Source organism: Drosophila gunungcola, unplaced genomic scaffold (assembly GCF_025200985.1).
Source record: "Drosophila gunungcola strain Sukarami unplaced genomic scaffold, Dgunungcola_SK_2 000045F, whole genome shotgun sequence".
Classification (NCBI taxonomy): domain Eukaryota; kingdom Metazoa; phylum Arthropoda; class Insecta; order Diptera; family Drosophilidae; genus Drosophila; species Drosophila gunungcola.
Window position 1 is genome coordinate 392,699 of NW_026453213.1, and position 21,898 is coordinate 414,596.

Sequence of the window (21,898 nt, forward strand, 5' to 3'; positions counted from 1 at the left end):
CCATTAAAGCCCAATAACTAACTTAGTCTAAATATACATATAAATTATCTGATATCAAATTTGGTGACGAAAAATGAATAAGCATTCGACTTAAAAAAATACACTTTTTAAATGTTTCCATTCGGAACGCTTCATCCAGGTATTTTGCCTACACAGGCGTGACGACTGGGAACATTTAAAATTGTTTGATATCGTGGTCTGATTTTAATAAAATTAGAACCGTAATTCTGAAACAACAAACCATTACTTTGTATCTAAGTATATTCAAATCAGTTGAGAAACAGCCAAATATTTTTTTCATATGTTTTCCCGATTGTTCCCATGGGAGCTGTATGATAAATCGTCCAATCCGGCTCGTTTCAACTTATACTAATAGTTTTAAAACTGATGGGCTATTTTGCGTAGAAACGAGTGGACAAACCATCGGAAATGGCCAGATCGACTCTCCTAATGATGCTATTAGAGTCGGGAATGTCTCCTTCTTTCTGAAATTAAAATACCATTTGTAAGGATATATAAGTTAACGAGAAAGTTATTTGGCCCTATAGAACATTAAAATTGAATTTAAAATTTAAATTTAAAATTTAAAAAAAGTTTGCTTAAATTAAGATTAGTTTGAAATTTAAATTTAAAACAGTAATTAATATTTTAAAATTATTAAATGAAAACGTATCTGTCTTTAACCTGAAACAATTTGTTTATGTCATTTGCCTTTTTAGGTGGAAATTCTTACCTAAGCAGCGTTACCTTCTTCAAACTGAGAAACGTAGCCGTTTTCGTTTCTTAATAGCTTTCGAAAACATTCATGCAGAAAAAATTAAAAATTTGCAAAAAAGAATAAATATATAATAAATAATTTTTAAATTATTTTATTTAGACGAATTATGTTACGGCTTCATGATTAGAATTTTACATTACCTTCTTAATGAAATATATTACTTGTCTTTAGCTTTACTAATTTAGAAGTTAAAGCCGTGCAATATGTAGCTATTTTTAACGATTTTCCGCTTAATAAGCTAGTTTTTTAAAAAGTCGCGGAACAAACATTTTTGTATCGACCTGCCCAACGCAAAAAAAAATAGTTCCAGAGTTCTAAAACAAGTCCTTAAAATTTTTTCAAGCTGACACGACGAGCAAAACTTTTGTTTTTTTTTTAAATTACCAAAAAAAACGCTTTACTCAAATCAGTGAAAGCTACTTCAGTCTGGAGTTTATTTCTGAAGACATAAATTACAAATGTAAGCTCCAAAATGTTTATTGTCGTATGTCATGTTGACACGCAGATTTATTTGAGATTGTATTTTTTTTGCGTAAGAAAAGTTGAATTTTCCCTCTTTAACAAAAACATAATCGGCTTTAGTTCTGTCTTGTATTTAAGACAGCACATCAGAAGATGTCTGAGCAAAGGAAAGCCGAGAAACAAATATTTGTTTCTTGAGCAATATCGCTAAAGGGGGTTCAGAACTGCAGACTGAGTTTCTGCAGAACCAATTACAGCCGGTATTCCGGACACGATATCCCCTTGCGGTGGTAAAGTTAGGTTACTTGGGTTTTGTGGGTTGACTGATTGCGAAACCACAGCGGACAATTCAGAAATTAAGCTGCCGATCTTAGCGGTCTTGGCGAAGCGTTCTGCTGCTTGCTTGTTGATGGCTGCGGTGTGTTCCCCTTTGGCTGCCCACCACCAGCGGCCTTTTTGCGCTTAGGGGACCTTCTTAATATCTTGCGGCTATTGAACTACGAGTCCAGCGCAGATAAACAGCTGATAAGCTCTAAAAGGACGCCTTTAGTTTGGCGCATGAACAATTTCATCTTGTTCGCAACCTCGACAGTCATTACGACAAAATCGCAGATTGGGCCCTTTAGAAAAATGACCATTCTTGCTTGGCCTGTAGCCTGGCCTGGCATCAAATCATGCTTGACTGGTCAGCCCTGGCCATTCGACTGCCTTTCTTGCAGAAATACGTAAAATTTTTGTTCAAATTTATATTAAATCGAACGACTACTGAACTGAAATTGGTAAGCGAGCAGTTAAAGGAACCGTAAGCGCAGAAACTGCACGCTTAGAACTTTCAAGACTTAGTTTTAATATTTTTATATATGTCTCTTTTTTAACTTGTTTATGTTTCCCTCGCAAATTCAATAGCCCACAATGCTAAAAGGGCCCACGCGTAACAGTCCCATGCATTATTATGTTGGCCCACTTGTTTGGACTGATTATAGTACATCAACGATCAAAAAAATACTCTTGTAAGATGCGTCCATGATGAAATCATTTTGATAAGTAACTCGTGGATACATTTTTCAGAAAGTAGACTTGCTGCGCGTTCCTTGTTGTCGTGGTTCAATGACGATCAAAAACCGAACATTTAGAATGAGATTTCTCTCATTTCTTCGCCAATCAATCGTTGAATTTTGATGTGGGGCTGGAAATAGTGAACCCTTCTGAACATCTTTTTTATACCCTTGCAGAGAGTATTATAATTTCAGTCAGAAGTTTGCAACGCAGTGAAGGAGACATCTCCGACCCTATAAAGTATATATATTCTTGATCAGCATCACTAGAAGAGTCGATCTAGCCATGTCCGTCTGTCCGTCTGTCAGTCTGTCCGTCTGTCCGTCCGTTTCTAAGCAAACTAGTCTCTCAGTTTTAAAGCTATCTGCATGAAACTTTCCCAAAAGTTGTCTTTCTATTGCAGGTAGTATATAAGTCGGAACGAGGCGGATCGGACGACTATAGCATATACCTCCCATGGGAACAATCGGAAAAATAAATGAAAAAAAATTATATCTTTGCTGTTTGTAAATATTTTTTTTAGTTCTTCGACATATAGTAATGGTCAAATATTTCAGAATTACGGTTTAAATTTTATCAAAATCGAAGGACTGTAATATAAAGCTTCCATGGAAACAATAAAACAACAAATATTATAAAAAAAAATAATTTAAGAAAAATTTTTTTTATTTTGTAATCAATAGTTTGACAGTTCAGAATTACGCTTATTATACCCTTGCAGAGGGTATTATAATTTCAGTCAGAAGTTTGCAACGCAGGGAAGGAGACATCTCCGACCCTATAAAGTATATATATTCTTGATCAGCATCACTAGGAAAGTCGATCTATCCATGTCCGTCTGTCCGTCCGTATGTCAGTCTGTCCGTCCGTTTTTACGCAAACTAGTCTCTCAGTTTTAAAGCTATCTGCATTAAACTTTCCCAAAAGTTGTCTTTCTATTGCAGGTAGTATATCATATAACTCCCATAGAAATAATAAAAATATATAAAAAATTTTTATTTTTAATGTAACTTTTTTTAAAATCGGAAAACGATATCATAGAGTATAGCTGCCACAGGAACTGTCGAATAATTAAGCTCCAAATCATCATAGCTTCAATGTCCCACAATGAGCAACTGCGTGGTCAGAGTCTGAGCCATAGTGGTCGGCAGCTAACACATCTGGCAGTGGGTATAAAATGCAGTCTCGCAATGGGGAAAAATGCAAAATTAAGGAATGTCCTCGCAAAACGAGATTACTCCAGGTGGCAGCCACAATCGAGGAAATCCTCCCGCGGGATAACCCGCCGCCAGGACATGGATTCTGGAGGCCCTAAAAAACATTCCAAAGAACACTGTTGTGGCGAAGGGCTGATTTGGCCGCCACAGAAGTTACAGCACCAAGCCAAGAAGGAAGGTTCGATCCAGAGGGCCCCTCGGCCTTTAGGAAAAGTAACCGACTCATGCAGTCCCCGAGGAGCCATCCTGTCTCGACAACTCGTCGGAACTGGGGAAGATCCTGGTCGAAGTACTGAACATCGTGAGCAACGACAAGGTGCGTCATACCACGATGGCTACAAAGGCTAGGTTAGCGCGGATGAAGCAGTTGCAGTCCAGCATCGGAGTCTGGCTGAACTCCACTTAAGTAGCCGGAAAGAAGGGGTGCACTGAGCCTGAAATGGAGTGCTCAAAATGCTCGCACCGCAAAGAGGACTCTGCTAACGAACGTTTTGAGCAAGGCGCGAGCAGTTCAAACTGAAACGAAGTAATTCCCCGAGGAAGTAGTTAAAAGTATAGAGGGTGACAGGCCGCAATAGTATAAAGCCAACGGCGTCCAAGTCGACTAGGATAACGGCCTCGAGGGCCTCACATGTCCAGCAGGTGAGCAGAGCTCAACAACGCAGACCGGATGCAAGCGACGGCGCAGAGCACGGAAACGAGTGGAGCACTGTGACCAGAAGAAAGAGGAGATTCTGGCGATGGTCACTTGCATTATTAAGGTCCGGCACTGCAAATGGAAACCTCCTCCTGGAAGTGACCAAAACAAGCGAGAAGAGCGCGGAAACAATGAGGGAATATAGCGCAAGTGCTTGGCAATAAGGCGGAGATCCGTGCCATCACCGAGGACTCTAAGGTGACGTTATTCGAAATCATAGGTCTCGACGCGCTGTTGAAGGAGCCCGAGCTGTTCGCTGCAATCGCAATGCAGTATGGAATAGATGCGAAAAAGGAGATGGTACGCCGGATTCGACCAAGTTTCTGCGGGACACAGACGGCAGTGTTTGGCCTACCAGTTCCCCATGGGAAAATGGTTACGAACCACCTGGAGATCAGGATCGGCTAGTCCTGGAGGTGGCATTACTTAGTGCACCACACAAGGCCGGAAATAACCGTCGATTGGCAGTCGACAAGACTGGCAAATCAGCCCTATGGCTTTGCGGAGGAGAGGTGCCAAAATCAGGGCGGCCGAGGGGTACGTGCGCGCAAAAATAAGAGACTGTTACCTGACTCCAAGCGTCTCCCAGGACTCCTTCAATCAAGCCATGGACCAAAGTGGTGGTTGGAGGAGAATTCAATGCCCGGGCACAGAATCAATCAAAAATACTATCCCTAGACATTTTGCAGCGTAATGAGGGCTTCCAACAGACCTTAATGGCTTTGCGGAGGAGAGGTGCCAAAATCAGGGCGGCCGAGGGGTACGTGCGCGCAAAAATAAGAGACTGTTACCTGACTCCAAGCGTCTCCCAGGACTCCTTCAATCAAGCCATGGACCAAAGTGGTGGTTGGAGGAGAATTCAATGCCCGGGCACAGAATCAATCAAAAATACTATCCCTAGACATTTTGCAGCGTAATGAGGGCTTCCAACAGACCTTAAACAGCAGACCTTAAAAAGTCTGCCGCCGGCGGTGCAAAGGAACGCCTACCGCCAGGACACCTTCAAAGCTCACACTTTTACCAGTGCGCTGGAAGGCTTGGCTGTTTCCGAAGGGAACTCTGGAGACGAGGCAGCAAACAAGATGACAGCTTGTATAGAGGAAGCTTGCGATCTTAACGAAAAACATTCCGCAAACACCAGTCGCCTATGAACTGGTGGACTCAGGAAATGGCGAGTTTGCGAAAGACATGCCTTCGAACGAAAATGTTGGTTCAGAGAGCGAGGGGCACACAGAACCAGGATACCTTTAATGAGAGGTTCAAGGCGGCAAAGAAGGCACTCAAGCTGTCGATCAGGAACAGCAACAGACAATGCTAACTGGAGAATGACCCATTGGGAAGGGCGTACAAGATGGTTGTGAAACGCATAAATGCAGGCAATAGATCGCCATCGGACCTGGCGGCTTTAGAAGGTAACGTCAAAGCACTGTTTCCCGGGAGACGCACGCACTCTGTTCCCTGATGGATTGGTCGAGTCGAAGACATGCAGACCGATCTGCCTGTTGGATACTATCTGGAAGCTATTCGATAGAGTCATAGCATCAAGGCTGAACGCTGCCCTGGAGGGCGCAGGAGGGCTTTCTAAAAGTCAACACGGGTTACTAAAAGGAAGATCAGCCCTGGATGCGATAGGCAAATTAACCAGCATTGCTGCAGATGCCATCGCAGGTACGGTGGAAGGGAGGGATGACGGAGTACTGCCTGGTGGTCACCCTCGACATCCAAAACGCGTTCAACACAGCGGACTGAGGAAAAACGTTGGACTCGATAGGGTACTTCAACATACCCGGATACCTGCTGAACATAGTCCACAGCTACCTCATCAACAGACAGCTGATCCTAGACACCACATCGGGACCCACGGCTTACGCGATCACAGCCGGAGTACCGCAGGGCTCGGTTCTGGGGCCTTTGCTGTGGAACACTATGTACGATGGTGTCCTGAAGCTTCCACTGCCGAACAACTCCAACATAGTTGTGTCCTGAAGCTTCCACTGCCGAACAACTCCAACATAGTTGGTTTCGCCGACGACGTGGCATTGGTAGTGGTGTCCAAGGAGGTGACTACAACAGACTGCAAAAACTGCAAACAGGGCGATCCAAGCGGTGGAGGCGTGGCTCTTAGTGGCGGGCCTGGAACTGGCGGCTCATAAAACAGAAGCAGTCCTAATCTCGAGCAGGAAAGTGGTGGAATCAGCGCAGATACAAGTCGGCGGGGCGACAATACACACCCAGCGGGCCCTAAAGTATCTGGACGTCATGCTGGACACACGTCTATCGTACCACGAGCACCTCGAATATATTAACTAGGGCCCGTGCCAGACGGCAGAGCGTCAGCAACTGGCAGGAAGTATGGGACAAAGGCAAAGGACGCTGGACTCTAAAGCGCATCGAGTCGTGGGTAAACCGAAAGCATGGCCAGGTTGATTTCTACCTTACATAGGCGCTAAGCGGTCACGGCTGTTTCCGGAGCTACCTTAAGCACTACGGACATGATACGGAGGACGGTTGCCCTGAGTAGGACAGCGGGATTGTAGAGGACGATCAGCATACCCTGTTTGAGTGTCACCGGTTCACCCACGAGCGCCAAGTGTTGGAGGAGATAACTGGAGCGAGAGTACTTTCGGAAACCCTCGTTTCCCTGATCCTAAGGAACCAAAGGACATGGGAGGCAGCAGCAGCATTCGCAAAAAGCGTTTTGTGGATGTTTCGATCGTTGGAGAGGTAAAAAAGAGGAGCAGCAGTCTAGGTGGTCATCTGTCGCGCGAAACAATGCCTTGAGGCGGTACGACCCCCTATTCACGCACTAGTCAACTTTGTTAGCTTCGTAAGAATTGTTACTAATAAAGGAATATAAATAAACCATCAGCATACATTAGTAAGCGCGAATTTGTTATGATAGAAGGAGATCATTATTGAATAAACTAATTAGCAAAGGGCCCAAATGACTACCCGGAGGCAAAACGGATACAAATGGGAAACAGCTATTAAAAAATAACTCTCTATATTCGTTCATTCCAATAACTTTAAATCCAAGTGGTTGACCTGCGCTTATACGGGTATGACACTACATTGTTCGCCTCATTCATTGACGGATTCATTGAAGCTCAGAGACAGAGATAATTATATGGATACTGCTTGAGATTTTTTTGGTAATAAGTTCACGATCACACTGCCTTTTTAACGTTAAATTCAAACTTTATTGTTTTGTTTGTCACATTGCGTTTATCCCCCTAATTTTAACGTTTAAAGGTTTTCATTTATTACCTTTAAATACATTTAAGGCTCGCTTTTTTATTCCGTTTTGTCGTTAACTCCAATGAATGTGTAGTATGCATGTATCATTGTAGTGAGTACCCACTGTACTTAAACAAATACACAAAACTCGGGCAGCCGAGTGAAATGTGAACGCGCCTCAGAACTCAACTTATGGAAAGCGCAATGTCAGCGAATTCCCATGGCTTAAGTGCAGACAACTACAATGAATACATATACATGTAAATAAAACTTCTCTCGCGCTCTCGTTTATATATGAGCATAGATTTGTTACATAGAAGGCCTCTGCTGGCCGCTGCCGAGATTAGCTGGCAGCGCACCCGCATGCCACCAATTTGTGGATCATTATAAAATTCGGCGATGAAATAAAAGAGTCATTCCGGAACGGTTGTGTTGTTTAATTTATCCCTTGATGGAACATAAACATATTAATTAACTAAACACATTACTTTAAAACATGGCGACCGTGACATTCTTACTACAATCTTCGGATACTCGCGCGTTTGACGAAAATTGTAGCGTTTACGTATAACACAAAAACGCAACACAGTTACTAACACAAAAAAAACAAGAAGGAAAGCAAACTTCGGCAAGCCGAAGTTCATATACCCTTGCAGCTATTGCATTTATTAAATACTTTTGAAAACATTTAAATTATGATTTACTTGAGTATGTGCTGAAAAACATTGAAACTATGATGATTTGTAGATCAATTATTAGATAGTTATTTTATATATTTTTATTATTTCTATGGGAGCTATATGCTATAGACGTCCGATTTTGATAAAATTTATACCATAATTATGAAATAATTAAACATTGCTATATATCGAAGAACTAAACAAAAAATTAAAAAACAGAAAAGTTATAATTTTTTTTCATTTATTTTTCCGATTGTTCCTATGGGAGCTATATGTTTTAGTCGTCCGATTTTGATGAAATTTAAACCGTAATTCTGAAATATTAAACCATTACTATATCTCGAAGAACTAAACAAAAAATAAAAAAACAGCAAAGTTATAATTTTTTTTCATTTATTTTTCCGATTTTCCTATGGGAGCTATATGCTATAGTCGTCCGATTTTGATAAAATTTAAGCCGTAGTTCTGAAATATTTAACCATTACTATATGTCGAAGAACTACAAAAAAATTAAAAAATAGAAAAGTTATAATTTGTTTATTTTTTCGATTGTTTCTATGAGAGCTATATGCTATAGTCGTCCGATCCGGCTCGTTCCGCTTTATATACTACCTGGAATAGAAAGACAACTTTTAAGAAAGTTTCATGCAGATAGCTTTAAAACTGAGGGACTAGTTTGCGTAGAAACGGACGGACAGACGGACACGGCTAGATCGACTCTCCTTGTGATGCTGATCAAGAATATATATACTTTATAGGGTCGGAGACGTCTCCTTCACTGCGTTGCAAACTTCTGACTGAAATTATAATACGCTCTGCAAAATGTATAAAAAACTTGCCTTTTATAATTGCAATCATTATAAAAAGAAAAAAAGTTGTTCTTTAACATAATAATAATCGAAAAAAAGGTATTAATATAAATTCTTTTATGGCCACAAGTATAGGTAGATAAACAAAACAATGATTAACGTAGAGGCAGTTATTAATACCTATATGAAGGATAAAAATTTTAGTGAAAGAATAATAACATTGGTCTCAACTACTCCGTTCACTATCTACGAGTTAGAAAATTTATATATTTCAACGTATAGTCACCAATAATACATAGCTCTCAACTATAAGAGGAAGGTATAATTTAAATATTTCAGTACCAACAATCCTAAACACCCCTTTGGAGGTAGAAACCAGCGACGAATTGGAATCATCTGATCCACCAGAAGCCGACCGGTACATGTAGAAGAATCTGAACTTGACCGTCCAGAAATAGAAGAGAAAGATTTGAATAATCTTACAATTCCAGAAGTACTTTTTCAATCTGAATTATCAGATCAGGAACCAGTTGATTCCGATTGCGAAATCGAACAACTACAAATATTAATAATTCCGGACGATACTGTTGCCCAACGGGCATATATCAAAGCATATATAAATACTATTCCAAAAAATCAATCTTCAAAGATTTATAACAACCTTGAAATTAATAAACCTAAATAAAGGCACATTTGAAGATATAGCTGTTGAAGTCATAAGATCAAAAATAGTGGGTTCAACTTTGTATAAAGTGCAAAATGAATCTACTATAAACGGAATTATTAAAAAACAAGAAAGAAAGCAAACTTCGGCAAGCCGAAGTTCGTATACCCTTGCAGCTATTGCAAGTATTAAATACTTTTGAAAACATTAAAATTATGATGTACTTGCGTATACGTTGAAAAACATTGAAGCTATAATGATTTGCAGCTCAATTATTAGATAGTTATTTTATATATTTTTTTATTTCTTTGGGAGCTAGGTGATATAGTCGTCCGATTTGATGAAATTAAAACCGTAATTCTGAAATAGTTACCCAATACTAAATGTCGAAGAACTAAGAAAAAAATTAAAAAACAGCTAAGTTATAATTTTTTTTCATTTTTTTCCGATTGTTCCAATGGGAGCTATATGATATAGTCGTCCGATTTTGATGAAATTTAAACCGTAATTCTGAATTCTGACTGAAATTATAATACCCTCTGCAAGGGTATAATTACAAGACACAATTATCGACGAAACGTTCCATGTAATTAAAGGAAACATGTCAAATGCAACTCAGAAAGAAAAAACAGCGGAAAACTTTACGAATGAAATTGACAACCTACGGAAACTACTTGAAGCTTCGTACATATATTGATGAAGGATTAGCCGTTGAACAGGCAGACAAAATCAGCACCAAGGAGGCTATAAACACAATGGTCAAAAATTGTGAGCATGGCCGACTTAAATTAAAACTATTCGTACTTAAATTAAGAACTGTTCATGCTTAAACGAACGTTTTTTATACTTAATTTGTTCACTTGCACAACTTAAACTAAGACACTTTAATACTTGAATAAAGAATTTTTCGTACTTAAACCAATATCTTTCGCACTTTCTTTAAGCACTTTTGAGTACTTGGACTGATGACGTTCGTTCTTAAATGTAGAACTTCGGGATTGAATAATTTGTACTTGAATATAGTCTTTCGTTCTTGAATCAAAAAAATTCGAATTTACCCTACTTTGACATCGTTCGTTCTTGTTTTGACATCGAAATTCTGGATTTTTTCTATGAGTGCAGGGTTCAAACGAGAAGAAATGGCGACTAGTAAATGACTTTCGCCAAATCAACAAAAAACGTATGTCTGATAAATTTCCACTCCAAGAATTGATGACATTTTGGACAAACTAAGTAGAGTAAAGTATTTTTCATGCCTTGACTTAATGTCAGGTTTCCATCAAATCGAACTAGAAGAAAATTCAAGAAACAACGTCGTTTTCAACGAGCAATGGCTCATATCGTTTCATGCGATTACCTTTCGGTTTAAAAATAGCCCCAAATTCATTTCAGAGAATGATGACTATTGCATTTTCTGGACTTGAAGCTTCTCAAGCATTCCTTTTAATGGATAATAGTCATTGGCTGTTCCGAAAAACATATGCTTAAAAACCTAAAAGACATCTTCGAAACATGCAGAAAATAAAACTTAAAACTACATCCACAAAAATGTTCCTTTTTTAAGCATGACGTGACTTTTCTTGGTCATAAATGCACAGACAAAAGAATCCTACCGGACGACAAGAAATATGATGTCATAAATAACTATTCAGTCCCACATGATCCAGATAGCGCTAGAAGATTTATGGCATTTTGCAAGTATTATAGACGTTTCATTAAAAACTTTACCTACTATTCACAGCACATAACTAGATTATGCAAAAAGAATGTTATATTTGAATGGTCTTCCGAATGCCAAAATTCATTCCAATATTTAAAAGATAAACTTATAGACGTTGTTACAAAACCCGATTTCCTTAAAGAATTTTGTATAATAACGGATGCAAGTAAACCAGCATGTGGAGCGTTATTAACTCAAAACCATAACGGACTCCAACTCCCGATTGCATATGCATCACGTTCATTTACAGAACAGGAACTAGCAGCAATTCATTGGGCAAGTATACATTTGCGACCGTATATTTATGGCAAATATTTTACAGTTAGCACTGATCACAGACCACTAACATACTTATTTTCAATGATCAATCCTATTTCAAAACTCACACGTATGCGGCTCGAATTAGAGGAATATGATTTCACAGTTGAGTATCTAAAGGGAAAAAATAATTTCGAAGCAGACGCCCTCTCTAGAATAACAATTAAAGATCTTCAAAATATTACGGCAAATATATTACAATTCAGTACGAGTTTATAAAATAGACAGAAAAATCAAAATTGCGCAGTTTCAAAATCAGATTCGGATTTGCAAAAGCAACCGACAGCTTCTAAGCCCAAAATATTTGACGTCAATTTCAATGAAGATGTTAAAAAAGTAGTGACCTTGCATTTAACAGCATCAAATAGTCCGCTTAAAAAAGGAAAAAAATGTATGCAAGAATAAAAGTTGATGATCTACATATACAAATGGAATATTCGATTTAGATCAATTTTTCCAAAGGCTGGAAAAAACAAGCGGTATAAATAAGATTAACCAACTTAAGATGGCACCGAGCGAAAAAATCTTTGGAATTATTTCAATGGATATATTCAAAAATATGGGCAATAAAATATAAATGAATTTAAGAGTAGCGCTACTCAAGCCGGTGACCACAATAAATAACAAAAAAGAAAAAGAAGCTAGACTACACAATGATCCAAAACAAGGTGGACATACAGGAATTACAAAAACGCTAGAAAAAATAAAAAGACATTATTATTGGAAAACATGACTGTTTAGTAAAACACCAAAAGTACACATTTCATTTAACTCTAATGAACATATTTCACCTCTATACAATATAAACGACTATGCCAAGGAATCAAAGTTTAGACTTGAGAATGCATATAAAAGAGCAGGATCAATGATTGAACAAAATAAAAAACGGCAAAAACAAATATATGACAAGCATACTAAAGATTTTAAATTAGAAGAAAGAGATACAGTTTTATTAAAAAACGAAATAGGTCATAAATTAGATAACAAGTATTTAGGACCTTATGTAGTAATTGAAATCAATCAAAAAGATAATGTTAAAATAAAAGACAATAAGAATAAACAGCAGATAGTACATAAAGATAGGTTAAAATCGTTTAATTCATAGAACATATAACTCCCAAAGCTAATTAAATATTATTGATCAATTTTAAACACTTTACAATTTTATTAAGTATAATTTTATAAATCCTTAATAAAATTATACTTAATAAAATTGGTTTAATAATTAATAATTGGTTTTCAACAAAAATTAAAAAAAATAAACTTATGTACTATTTTATTGATTTTATTGATAAATATTTTAATATTTTTTATTTTTACATTTGCAATAGTATGGCCAATACCAACAAAAAAAAGAAAATATAATTTTAATAAACATAAAATTTTGTTAAGGACTTACACAAAAAAAAAAAACAAAATTAACAAAAAAAAAAACCTCGTAACGACTTAATATGTATTTATAAAAAAACAACATGATATCAATAATTTCTGATTTAAACAAAATTATCGTTTTGAATAATAATATTTCTTTTATACTTGAAAATAAAATCTATAATTTTTAATTTTCAAATATATAAGTTCTAGAAGATAATAAAAAAAAAAAACTTAACTAAAGGTAATCTCATTTTACTACGTTTTAAAATTAAAGAAAAAAAAACATATTTAGAAAATAACTTCCTAACATAACGCTATTTTTCAAAAGGAGGGAGATGTAGTATGCATGTATCATTGTAGTGAGTACCCACTGTACTTAAACAAATCGCAACTCGGGCAGCCAAGTGAAATATGTATGCGCCTCAGAACTCATGGGAAGCGCAAAATTGTACTTTTATTTTTGTCAATTTTCTTAATTCATTGCTCATTGGAAACGTCATACGTTTGTCTTGCTCACACTTACGTAAAATCGTATAGTTTAAACAGAGAATGAGTAAAGAATGAGGTCAACAATGTAGTGTCATAACCCCACTAACAAAACCATGTTGATAAGGTGAGATCAGCGAGGAAAACATGTCTTACAAATAAGAAATAATAACACGCCCAAATGCTTCTGGGATTGCAGAAAATTTTTAAACTAATAATAAAATAATCTTTAAAGTGTGACGATCCTGCCTAGGAGGCAGATACTCCCCAATTACATTTTCTTAATTTGTTAGTTTAATTTGTAAGTTTTAAGATAAAGGTATAAGTGCCAAGATAAGAGATAAAGGTATAAGTGCCAATTTTAGAACCCGAGATGGACATTCGATATTTGATCTAGACACATAAAATACCACATAGAGAAGGGAAGAAGCAAATGTACTAGTTTCCTTTCCTTTGTAGTATTAGGACCTGCGGGTGGACACCCATCCCAACTGGTCTTTCACCCTAGTTTCCTTTCCTCCATAGAATTTTGGCCTGCGCGTGGACACCCGTCTCGACTGGTCTATCACCCTAGTCCTTTTTCTCTTTTAGCACTTGGACCTGAGCGTGGACCCCCGTCCCGACCGGTCAGCAACACAATCAACATCGTTTACTCCCTTCCGTGGTAAATAAAAACCCCTAAATCTTCGTTCACCTGTTGAGCGGAACTCTCTAGTCCTGTGCTTTAGTGATTTACCAATTTCTTGTGAAAGGTCTTCTTGATCTGACTGACCAGAGAGCATCCTTACACCAAATAGTTAAAAAGACGGATCTTGAGATAGACAAATAAAACAATTTAAGAATGAACAAAACAATTTTTTTTTTAAAATTAACATTTTTTTTCTTTGCAGAGGGTATTATATATTCAGTTAAAAGTTTGCAACGCAGTTAAGGAGACAGCTCCAACCCTATAAAATATATATATTCTTGATTAACATCACTAGGGAGTCGATCTAGCCATGTTCGTCTGTCCGTCCGTCTATTCGTCGGTCCGTTCGTCTGTCCGTCGGTCCGCCCGTCCGTCCGTCTTTCCGTCCGTTTATACGCAAACTAGTTTCTTAGTTTTTCCCATACATATCGGAAGATACAAACATGTTTAAAAGCGAGCAGTTTATTTAAAATTTATTGAGTCCTCTGTCACCACTCTGCAGCTGCACTGCCGGCTAAACACTATCGAATGCTCATAAGATAGAGCTTTTGTGGTCGCTGATGTCGAGCTTTAGCATCTATATAGGAAATCAATCCAAAAAATATGTATAGAAATGCTAAAGAACGTTATATTCCTTAATATTGTTCGTTTTCATTTACAAACCAAAACAAAAAATCACAATTTTCCCGCTTCTGCAAAGTGTATTTCTGCGTCATTGCCTCTAGTGGGTGTGTCTAGTGGGTGTGTTTAAATATTTTTAATAACCTTAAAGTAATATTCAACGCTTACATGAAATGCTCTTTTTTTGTTATACGAACTGTCAGAAAACTAAGTTCCTTGATTTTAGGAAAAATTGCCTTAGCATTTGGAATAATTGCCTTAATTTTGAGCCTTTCATACAAAATTTCGGAAGACATTACCTAATACGATTCCCAAGGAATTTATTGTCTTAAACTCCGTTTTAGGCTCAAGTTTAATGCAATTTAGTTTTTTTGTGTGCATTCGCATGCTCTTATTATTATATAAATATAAATATAAATATAAATATAAATAAGTGACGCATTACCAAACACTCTAGTCATCAAGCCTAACACCCGGCCTGTATATCCCGAGATAGCCACAACTTCATTTGTCAAAAAAATATTTCAGAGCTTACTATAGGAGTTATTCAAATCAATCAGATTTTACAATAGATATAAACATTTCCCCTGTTATCAACAGTCCCCTACTTATAAACATTTCAAAAGGATAAATCGAATTGAAAAACTCGATGTCATAGTTGGTTATAAATCTTTGAAGCACAACTTTTTTGATAACTTTCATCTCACTAGCGCTCCTAGGCTCAGATCAGAAGCTTTGCATTTATGGCCTTGCGTACACTTCTGGTTTTTGAGCTTTAATGCAGCTTTTGTCGTTAAAGCTTCTATAGTGTGTGAAAGTTAAATGCATCTTTTGGAATTCTATTTTCAGAACTTTCTTGCGTCGGCTAATCTAAAGTTTCTATCAGTGTTGTGCAAGCGTCTCAAATCAAATTTGTTCTATTAAAAAACATTTTTATTCTTTCATAAAAAATATAATTTGACCATAGGTGAGCATCCCATGTACTATGTTATGCAAAAAACTGCGGGGCCAAAAAAAAAAAATCAAAACAAAAAGTATATACATAGAAATTGACTCTCCTTAGACTGTTGACTTGTACAATTGCGATATGGGCGGCGTTGACCTACTGGATTCTTTACTGGGACTTTACAGAATTTCATTGCGTCCAAAAAAATGATCTACAGAAATAGTATTTTTATGATTTATATGCCCGTGGTTAATTCATCGATTTTTTTTGCCGTCAAAAATGCCAATTTTCGACTTCAAGCTTTTATAAGCTGAGTTATTGTGCAAGGCAGGAAATATAACGAAGCGCGGTTGTCGTGCGGTAACTCCAACTTCATCCCCGACTACAAGCAATAAAAGTACTCCTCCTACCAACAAAAGAATAAATCACCAAAAAATTCTTTTGAATTCTGTTCGGGTGGACAATATTGGTCAATTTTCCAATGGGTAAAAGCTTAGCCATTCTGCCAAATACATTATTCTTTACGCTCATACACGTTGTGAGAGAAATGGAATGTATTGATGATGTGTAATGAAAGTTGAATACGATGTGTTATAGAAATATTTAAATCAACGCTAAATACATGACCTCGAGTTCAAGCAAAAAATATCATTAATGTATGTAGCTAACAAGTTTCAAACAAAACATTTTTGATTTAGTTGACGCTATCACTATAGGCTGTGCGACCAGTTTTTCTGGCCAAAACCCATTTTTTATTATAGTCGTTAATATAAACATCTTTTGACGTCATCGTGTTAACATAACGTCAGACTTCAATGTTCCGTACCAAAAATTTTAACAGAGACCCGAACTTTTAAGATGTCGGCTGTTATAACAGCTGTTGTAAGTGACGTGCGCAAGTGGCAGCTTTTTAACAAAACAATACATATATTGTTAATACATAAAACAGCGAAATTAAGAAGATTTAAATGACAATTTTTGATGGAATCACCAAAAAGGTTTTTGAGCTATGTGTTTGTGATTGCCAACTTCTTTAAATATTCGCGGTGTTCTTAAGTTGAGTGTTTTCAGAAGCCGTCTGACATGTAAAAATTGGTTATAAAAAATTAATCTTTGAATAAAGAAATAGTAAGAGTTTCAACTAGTTCCAAATTTAAATTAATTTTTCGTGTTAGAGTATGCAATTCTTGTTCAAATGAATGTTATTTGCACTTTTGCGCACTTTCTTCGAAACTGACATTTTTAGGTCATATCTTAAAGTTGTAAAATTCGGACTATTTTTGTCTTGTGTTGTCAGTCTCAAAAGAACGCATAAAAATGGTATACAATATAGTTTTATAAAAATCATTTCACGTCCTCTTCTCGAAATAATAACTTCGCTTAGAAGGATTCAAGTACCTTTTTTAGCATATTGTCGAAAATAAGTACAAAAATGAGATTTTCCGTAATAAAAAGGATAGGACCACGTTTTTTTTGTCAACGTTATATCAATTCGCCTTCGTATTTTAATTAAAAAAAAAACAACCAAAAATATTTGTGTTAGGAAATAAAAATTTAGTCCTTTGAAAAGGGGTCTACCACGCCCATTTTTCCGAAATTTTCATTTCATTAGTTATTATATACTTAAATCCAAAAATATAAAACACAAATATCTCATTTTGATCTTAATTTATTAATTAATGCCACAAAAAGTAGTCGTTCAGCCCATTGTGCATTGTGCCGAACTGCAATGCCAATATTATAAGCTAAGATCATGCAGCGCCACTACCCTAAAACAGTTATTTCGCTCTGTCTTTCCCATCAGCGATCACCACTTCTTCATCTGATGATAAATAATTAGAAGAGCGGAGACAGAGACTTATATTATTGATCAGGATCAATTGCCGAATCTATCTAGTCATGTTCGTCCGTGATTTCGGAGCATCCCCCGCTCTGAACACCCCAAATTGCGAAATTACTCTGGGACATATTGGACCTTAGTTAGGCTCTGTGTATGTGTTTTGGGCTACACTCATAGAAAAAATCAAGAATTTCGATGTCAATTCAAGAACAAACGATGTCAAAAGTAGAATAAATTCGAATTTGTTTGATTCAAGAACGAAAGGCTATATTCAAGTACGAATTATTCAATCCAGCAGTTTTACATTTGAGAATGAACGTCATCAGTCCAAGTACTCAAAAGTGCTTGAAGAAAGTGCGAAAGATATTGGTTTGAGTACGAAAAATTTTTAATGCAAGTATGAGAGTTTCTTAACTTAAGTTTTTTTAAAAAATGTTTTTTTGTCTCTTTCTCTTTTTTTTCTTCTCTCTTTGACTCCATATGAAATTAGAATGAAAGGGAATATGATAAATTGATATGTAAAGGAAACAGAAAAGCAAACCTTATTTATTTTACTGCAAGTCGACCCAACCGGGATTCGAACCGAGGCCTTTGGATTCGTAGACGCATTAGCCGGTTGCACCACACTGGCATCACAATTTACTGTGTACTACGCCCGTATAAGAATTCGAAGCAATTTGTTTGCAATCAAATAGCTTTTATTTGCTATTTTTTTGAGGTCAACTAGATAAAAATTTAAATAAAAGCAGAACATTTGAAAAAAAAAAACATAAAAACCAAAAAAAAAAAGATGATAACTTTGTCTGGTATTTGAGCTCGGGTTCTTAATAGCTTACCCAATGTTTGATGTTCCAAGACACTTACCCCCTAGGCGAATCATTTTAAGAACGAAATGTTCTTGTTTTAAATTAATAGTTCTTGTTTTTTGTTAAATTAATAGTTCTTAATAGAGTTTACTGCTTTTAAAAATTCTGATATTATTTACAAACACTATAAGCAGGGATAAAGCGAAAATTATCGTTTTCTCTATGTATTAAAAAAACATTTTAAAATATTATTATCAAGTATGACTCGTACTTATTCTGTACACGTTCGTTCTAAAAATTTTAAGAATTATTCGGCCGATTTTCAAGAACGTTCGTGCTAAAATTATTCGTTCTACTTTTTTCTGGGTGTATCTATCGGTAGTCACAAAAACTGTAAAATCGAGCTTGCTTGTATTTTATGGTCGGGGAATTCGACTATAGCGCTCTTTCTTGGTTTTTTTCTTCAGTTTGTTTAACCGATTTCCGTCATTATTTTACTACAATATTTAATAGAGTAGAATAGAACGACACCTAATATAATTGCTTAAGCCGGACGAAATTTTGAAAACATGCTTAGTTTTCACCATAATAAATTGCACAATAAAATATACACGCCTAAAAGCAGAAATTAGTTTTATAGCTTGATCTTCAATCAATCACTACCAACAAATCCAACAATCTATAATTCTTAACAGACCTCACGTAAATCTTTTTAAGGTTGTTGCCAGTCGAGAAATACACGTTTCTTTTGACAGAAAATCCGATTTACCTGTGGGCTGTTACGCTTTAGAGCTTCGCTCATATTTCATCTTTAAAAATTAATTTCGCTTTTATAGCGTGTATTTTTGAAGTTGTGCATCTGAAAACTTCGTGGAGCTTTAGCATCTAAATTAAAATCAATCCTTACAAAATGTACTAGAATGTCTTCGAAATTCCCTTCCGGCAGACGACATTACTCGCGACTTCCAAGTGTAAACGGAAGTTCGGCGTAATTAGTGGATCTAGGCTATTACTCTAAGTGTAACTGTAATAGATAAATAGCAAGTGTTTAAATATTTTTAATAAACTTACAGTTGCTTCGATCTCCGCCGAATAGCTTGTGGTATCGAACAAAATCCGGACGCCCTCCAAGATGTTTCCCATTTTTATTTAAAACTTCTTTAATTAATTCAACATTGTTAACAACTAAGCAGCGAGTGTGTCCGAGAGTTATTGAGTAAATGTCACCATATTTTTTTGTTAATGCTCCGAAACCCTCAAAAGGGTTATTTTTAAACCGACCTAACAAATCTAAATTTCCGATTATAGGCCAGGGTTTTGGACCAGGTGCCTGATCAAACTTTCGAATTTCTTTTCCTTGATAGAAGAGTCCTGTTGACACAAATGCTTTTTGTTTGCATTTAAAAAATAAGATCGCGTAAGAAAACGTAACAACGGTTATTCCAATAGCAAATATTAAGTAAGGCACCAACAGGATCATTGTCATTATTAATTTCCTCAGTTTTCTTTTCAACTAATAGGTTGTAATATTTTTAAGTAATGTTCAATACTTAGATGATATGGACGTGATATATTTACACTTTTTCCGCACTTTTTATTGTTATTATTTGCATGCTCAGCAACGTTTTCAACTGTTCTTATTTTGGTATGCGTATACGCATGCTCTTATATACGAGAACACATATAATAATATACAAATGTTTATTACTATATGTATATAAATTTATATGTGTAAAGTGAAGAAGAAGCACGTGTACTCAAAATAACACAATATTTTTATTTTTTAAGCTTTAAGGTGGTTCTTAATTTATAAAGGTTGTATGTTTTTTGCAAAAAAATTACTACAAGATGAACGCTTATTTACCGGTAACAGTCGGGGCACTCGTCTATAGCGTATCTTTTTGTTACTCTTATTTATGCCTTAAAGCAAACCATTTAATACCAAAACGACATAATTTTGCATTTACCCAGTATGTGCATTAAAAGTTAACAGTTTGCAATTTACAATCGACTAATTTTCGATTCAAAATTGGGTGGGTTCAATGATCATTAATTATCATATAACTGCAATTCTAATACATATATACACTTTGAATTCTATGTTTTTGGGACTGATTTAGCACCGAAAGATGGTTTTCTTCAATAGAAACGTAATTTCACTTTGATCAGAGTCCAAATCACCCAAATGGCCACCTTATTTATTAACGTTTACGAAAATATTATTTTACATGATTTTAAGCCCGTGGATATCGACATTATTCCCCTCCGGTGTGCTTCACAGCCCTGTTTTTTTCACAGTTCGACCTCGTTGCCCTTGCCGTGTGAGGGTCTAAGGCGCAGCACGGTACAGTCACTCCGTTTTGCGTGGGTCTAAGGTCTGTTGCTCTATTGCCACCTTCGGATTTCTCGCCTTCTTCGCTGATGCTAGGCCGTTCTCCTGAATCGGATTTTGTCGACGGTTTTCAGACTCCGCACACGTATTAAACATGGAAATTGTACATCTAGTAATGGCTGGGTCAAGTCAAATCTGAAGATAATGGACATAGGTAGTTTATTATAAATAGTTTGCAACGCAGTGAAGGAGACATCTGCGACCCAATAAAGAATTTATATTATTGATCAGCATGACTAGAAGAGTCGATCGAGCCATGTCCGTCAGTCCGTCCGTTTCTACGCAAGCAAGTCTCTCGGTTTTTTAATATTCAGATTGCATCCATCGGAGCGTTATGCTATAGTCGGCAAGTTTTAATTAAATTTAATTTTGAAAAATTTAACCAATACTAAATCTCGAAAAACGAACGAAAACAATAAACCAGAAAGGAAGCCATATTCGGCAAGAATTAAATATTTTTGAAAACATTAAACTAATGATTTACTTGCGTATATTTTTAAAAACATTGAAGCTATGATGATTTTATATATTTTATTTTATATATATTTTTTTATTTCTTTAAGAGCTATATGATATAGTCGTCCGATTGTGATGAAATTTAAACCGTAATTCTAAAATATGTAACCATTACTATATGTTGATATTATATAATTTATAATTTGTTTATTTTTTCGATTGTTCCTATGAGAGCTATATGCTATAGTCGTCCGATCCGGCTCGTTCCGAATTATATACTACCTGCAATAAAAAGAAAGTTTCATGCAGAAAGCTTTAAAACTGAGGGACTAGTTTGCCTAGAAACGGACGGACAGACTGGCGGACAGACGGACATGGCTAGATCGACTCTCCTAGTGATGCTGATCAATAATATATATACTTTATAGGGTCGGAAATGTCTCCTTCACTGCGTTGCAAACTTCTGACTGAAATTATAATACCCTCTGCAGAGGTATAATTAAAAAATAGAAAAAATAAATAATTTTCATATACATTAATCCAAGTGAAAAAGTCGAGGTCATAGCCAGTGATAAATCTTTATAACAGAGCTTTTTTTAATAACTTTCATCACACCAGCACTCGTTAGGGAATGATTCTCGGACTTAGATA

At 36.3% G+C, this 21,898-nt stretch overlaps 1 protein-coding gene across 2 annotated transcripts in view; it reads right to left on the reverse strand.

Annotated features, from left to right (window-relative positions):
• The window catches only part of LOC128264013 (cytochrome P450 307a1), a 151,932-nt gene extending 131,869 nt beyond the window's left edge, over window positions 1-20,063 (reverse strand). The window contains exons 1-2 of one of the 2 annotated variants that reach the window (XM_052999296.1): window positions 19,471-19,692; window positions 422-485 (exon numbers count right to left, since the gene is read on the reverse strand). In XM_052999296.1, the coding sequence (XP_052855256.1) occupies window positions 422-485; window positions 19,471-19,542 (136 nt within the window). In that variant the 5' untranslated portion in view covers window positions 19,543-19,692. Of the gene's footprint in view, window positions 1-421; window positions 486-19,470 lie in introns of both variants that reach the window. The other variant, XM_052999293.1, reaches the window with a different exon arrangement.
• Window positions 20,064-21,898: the final 1,835 nt, after the last annotated feature.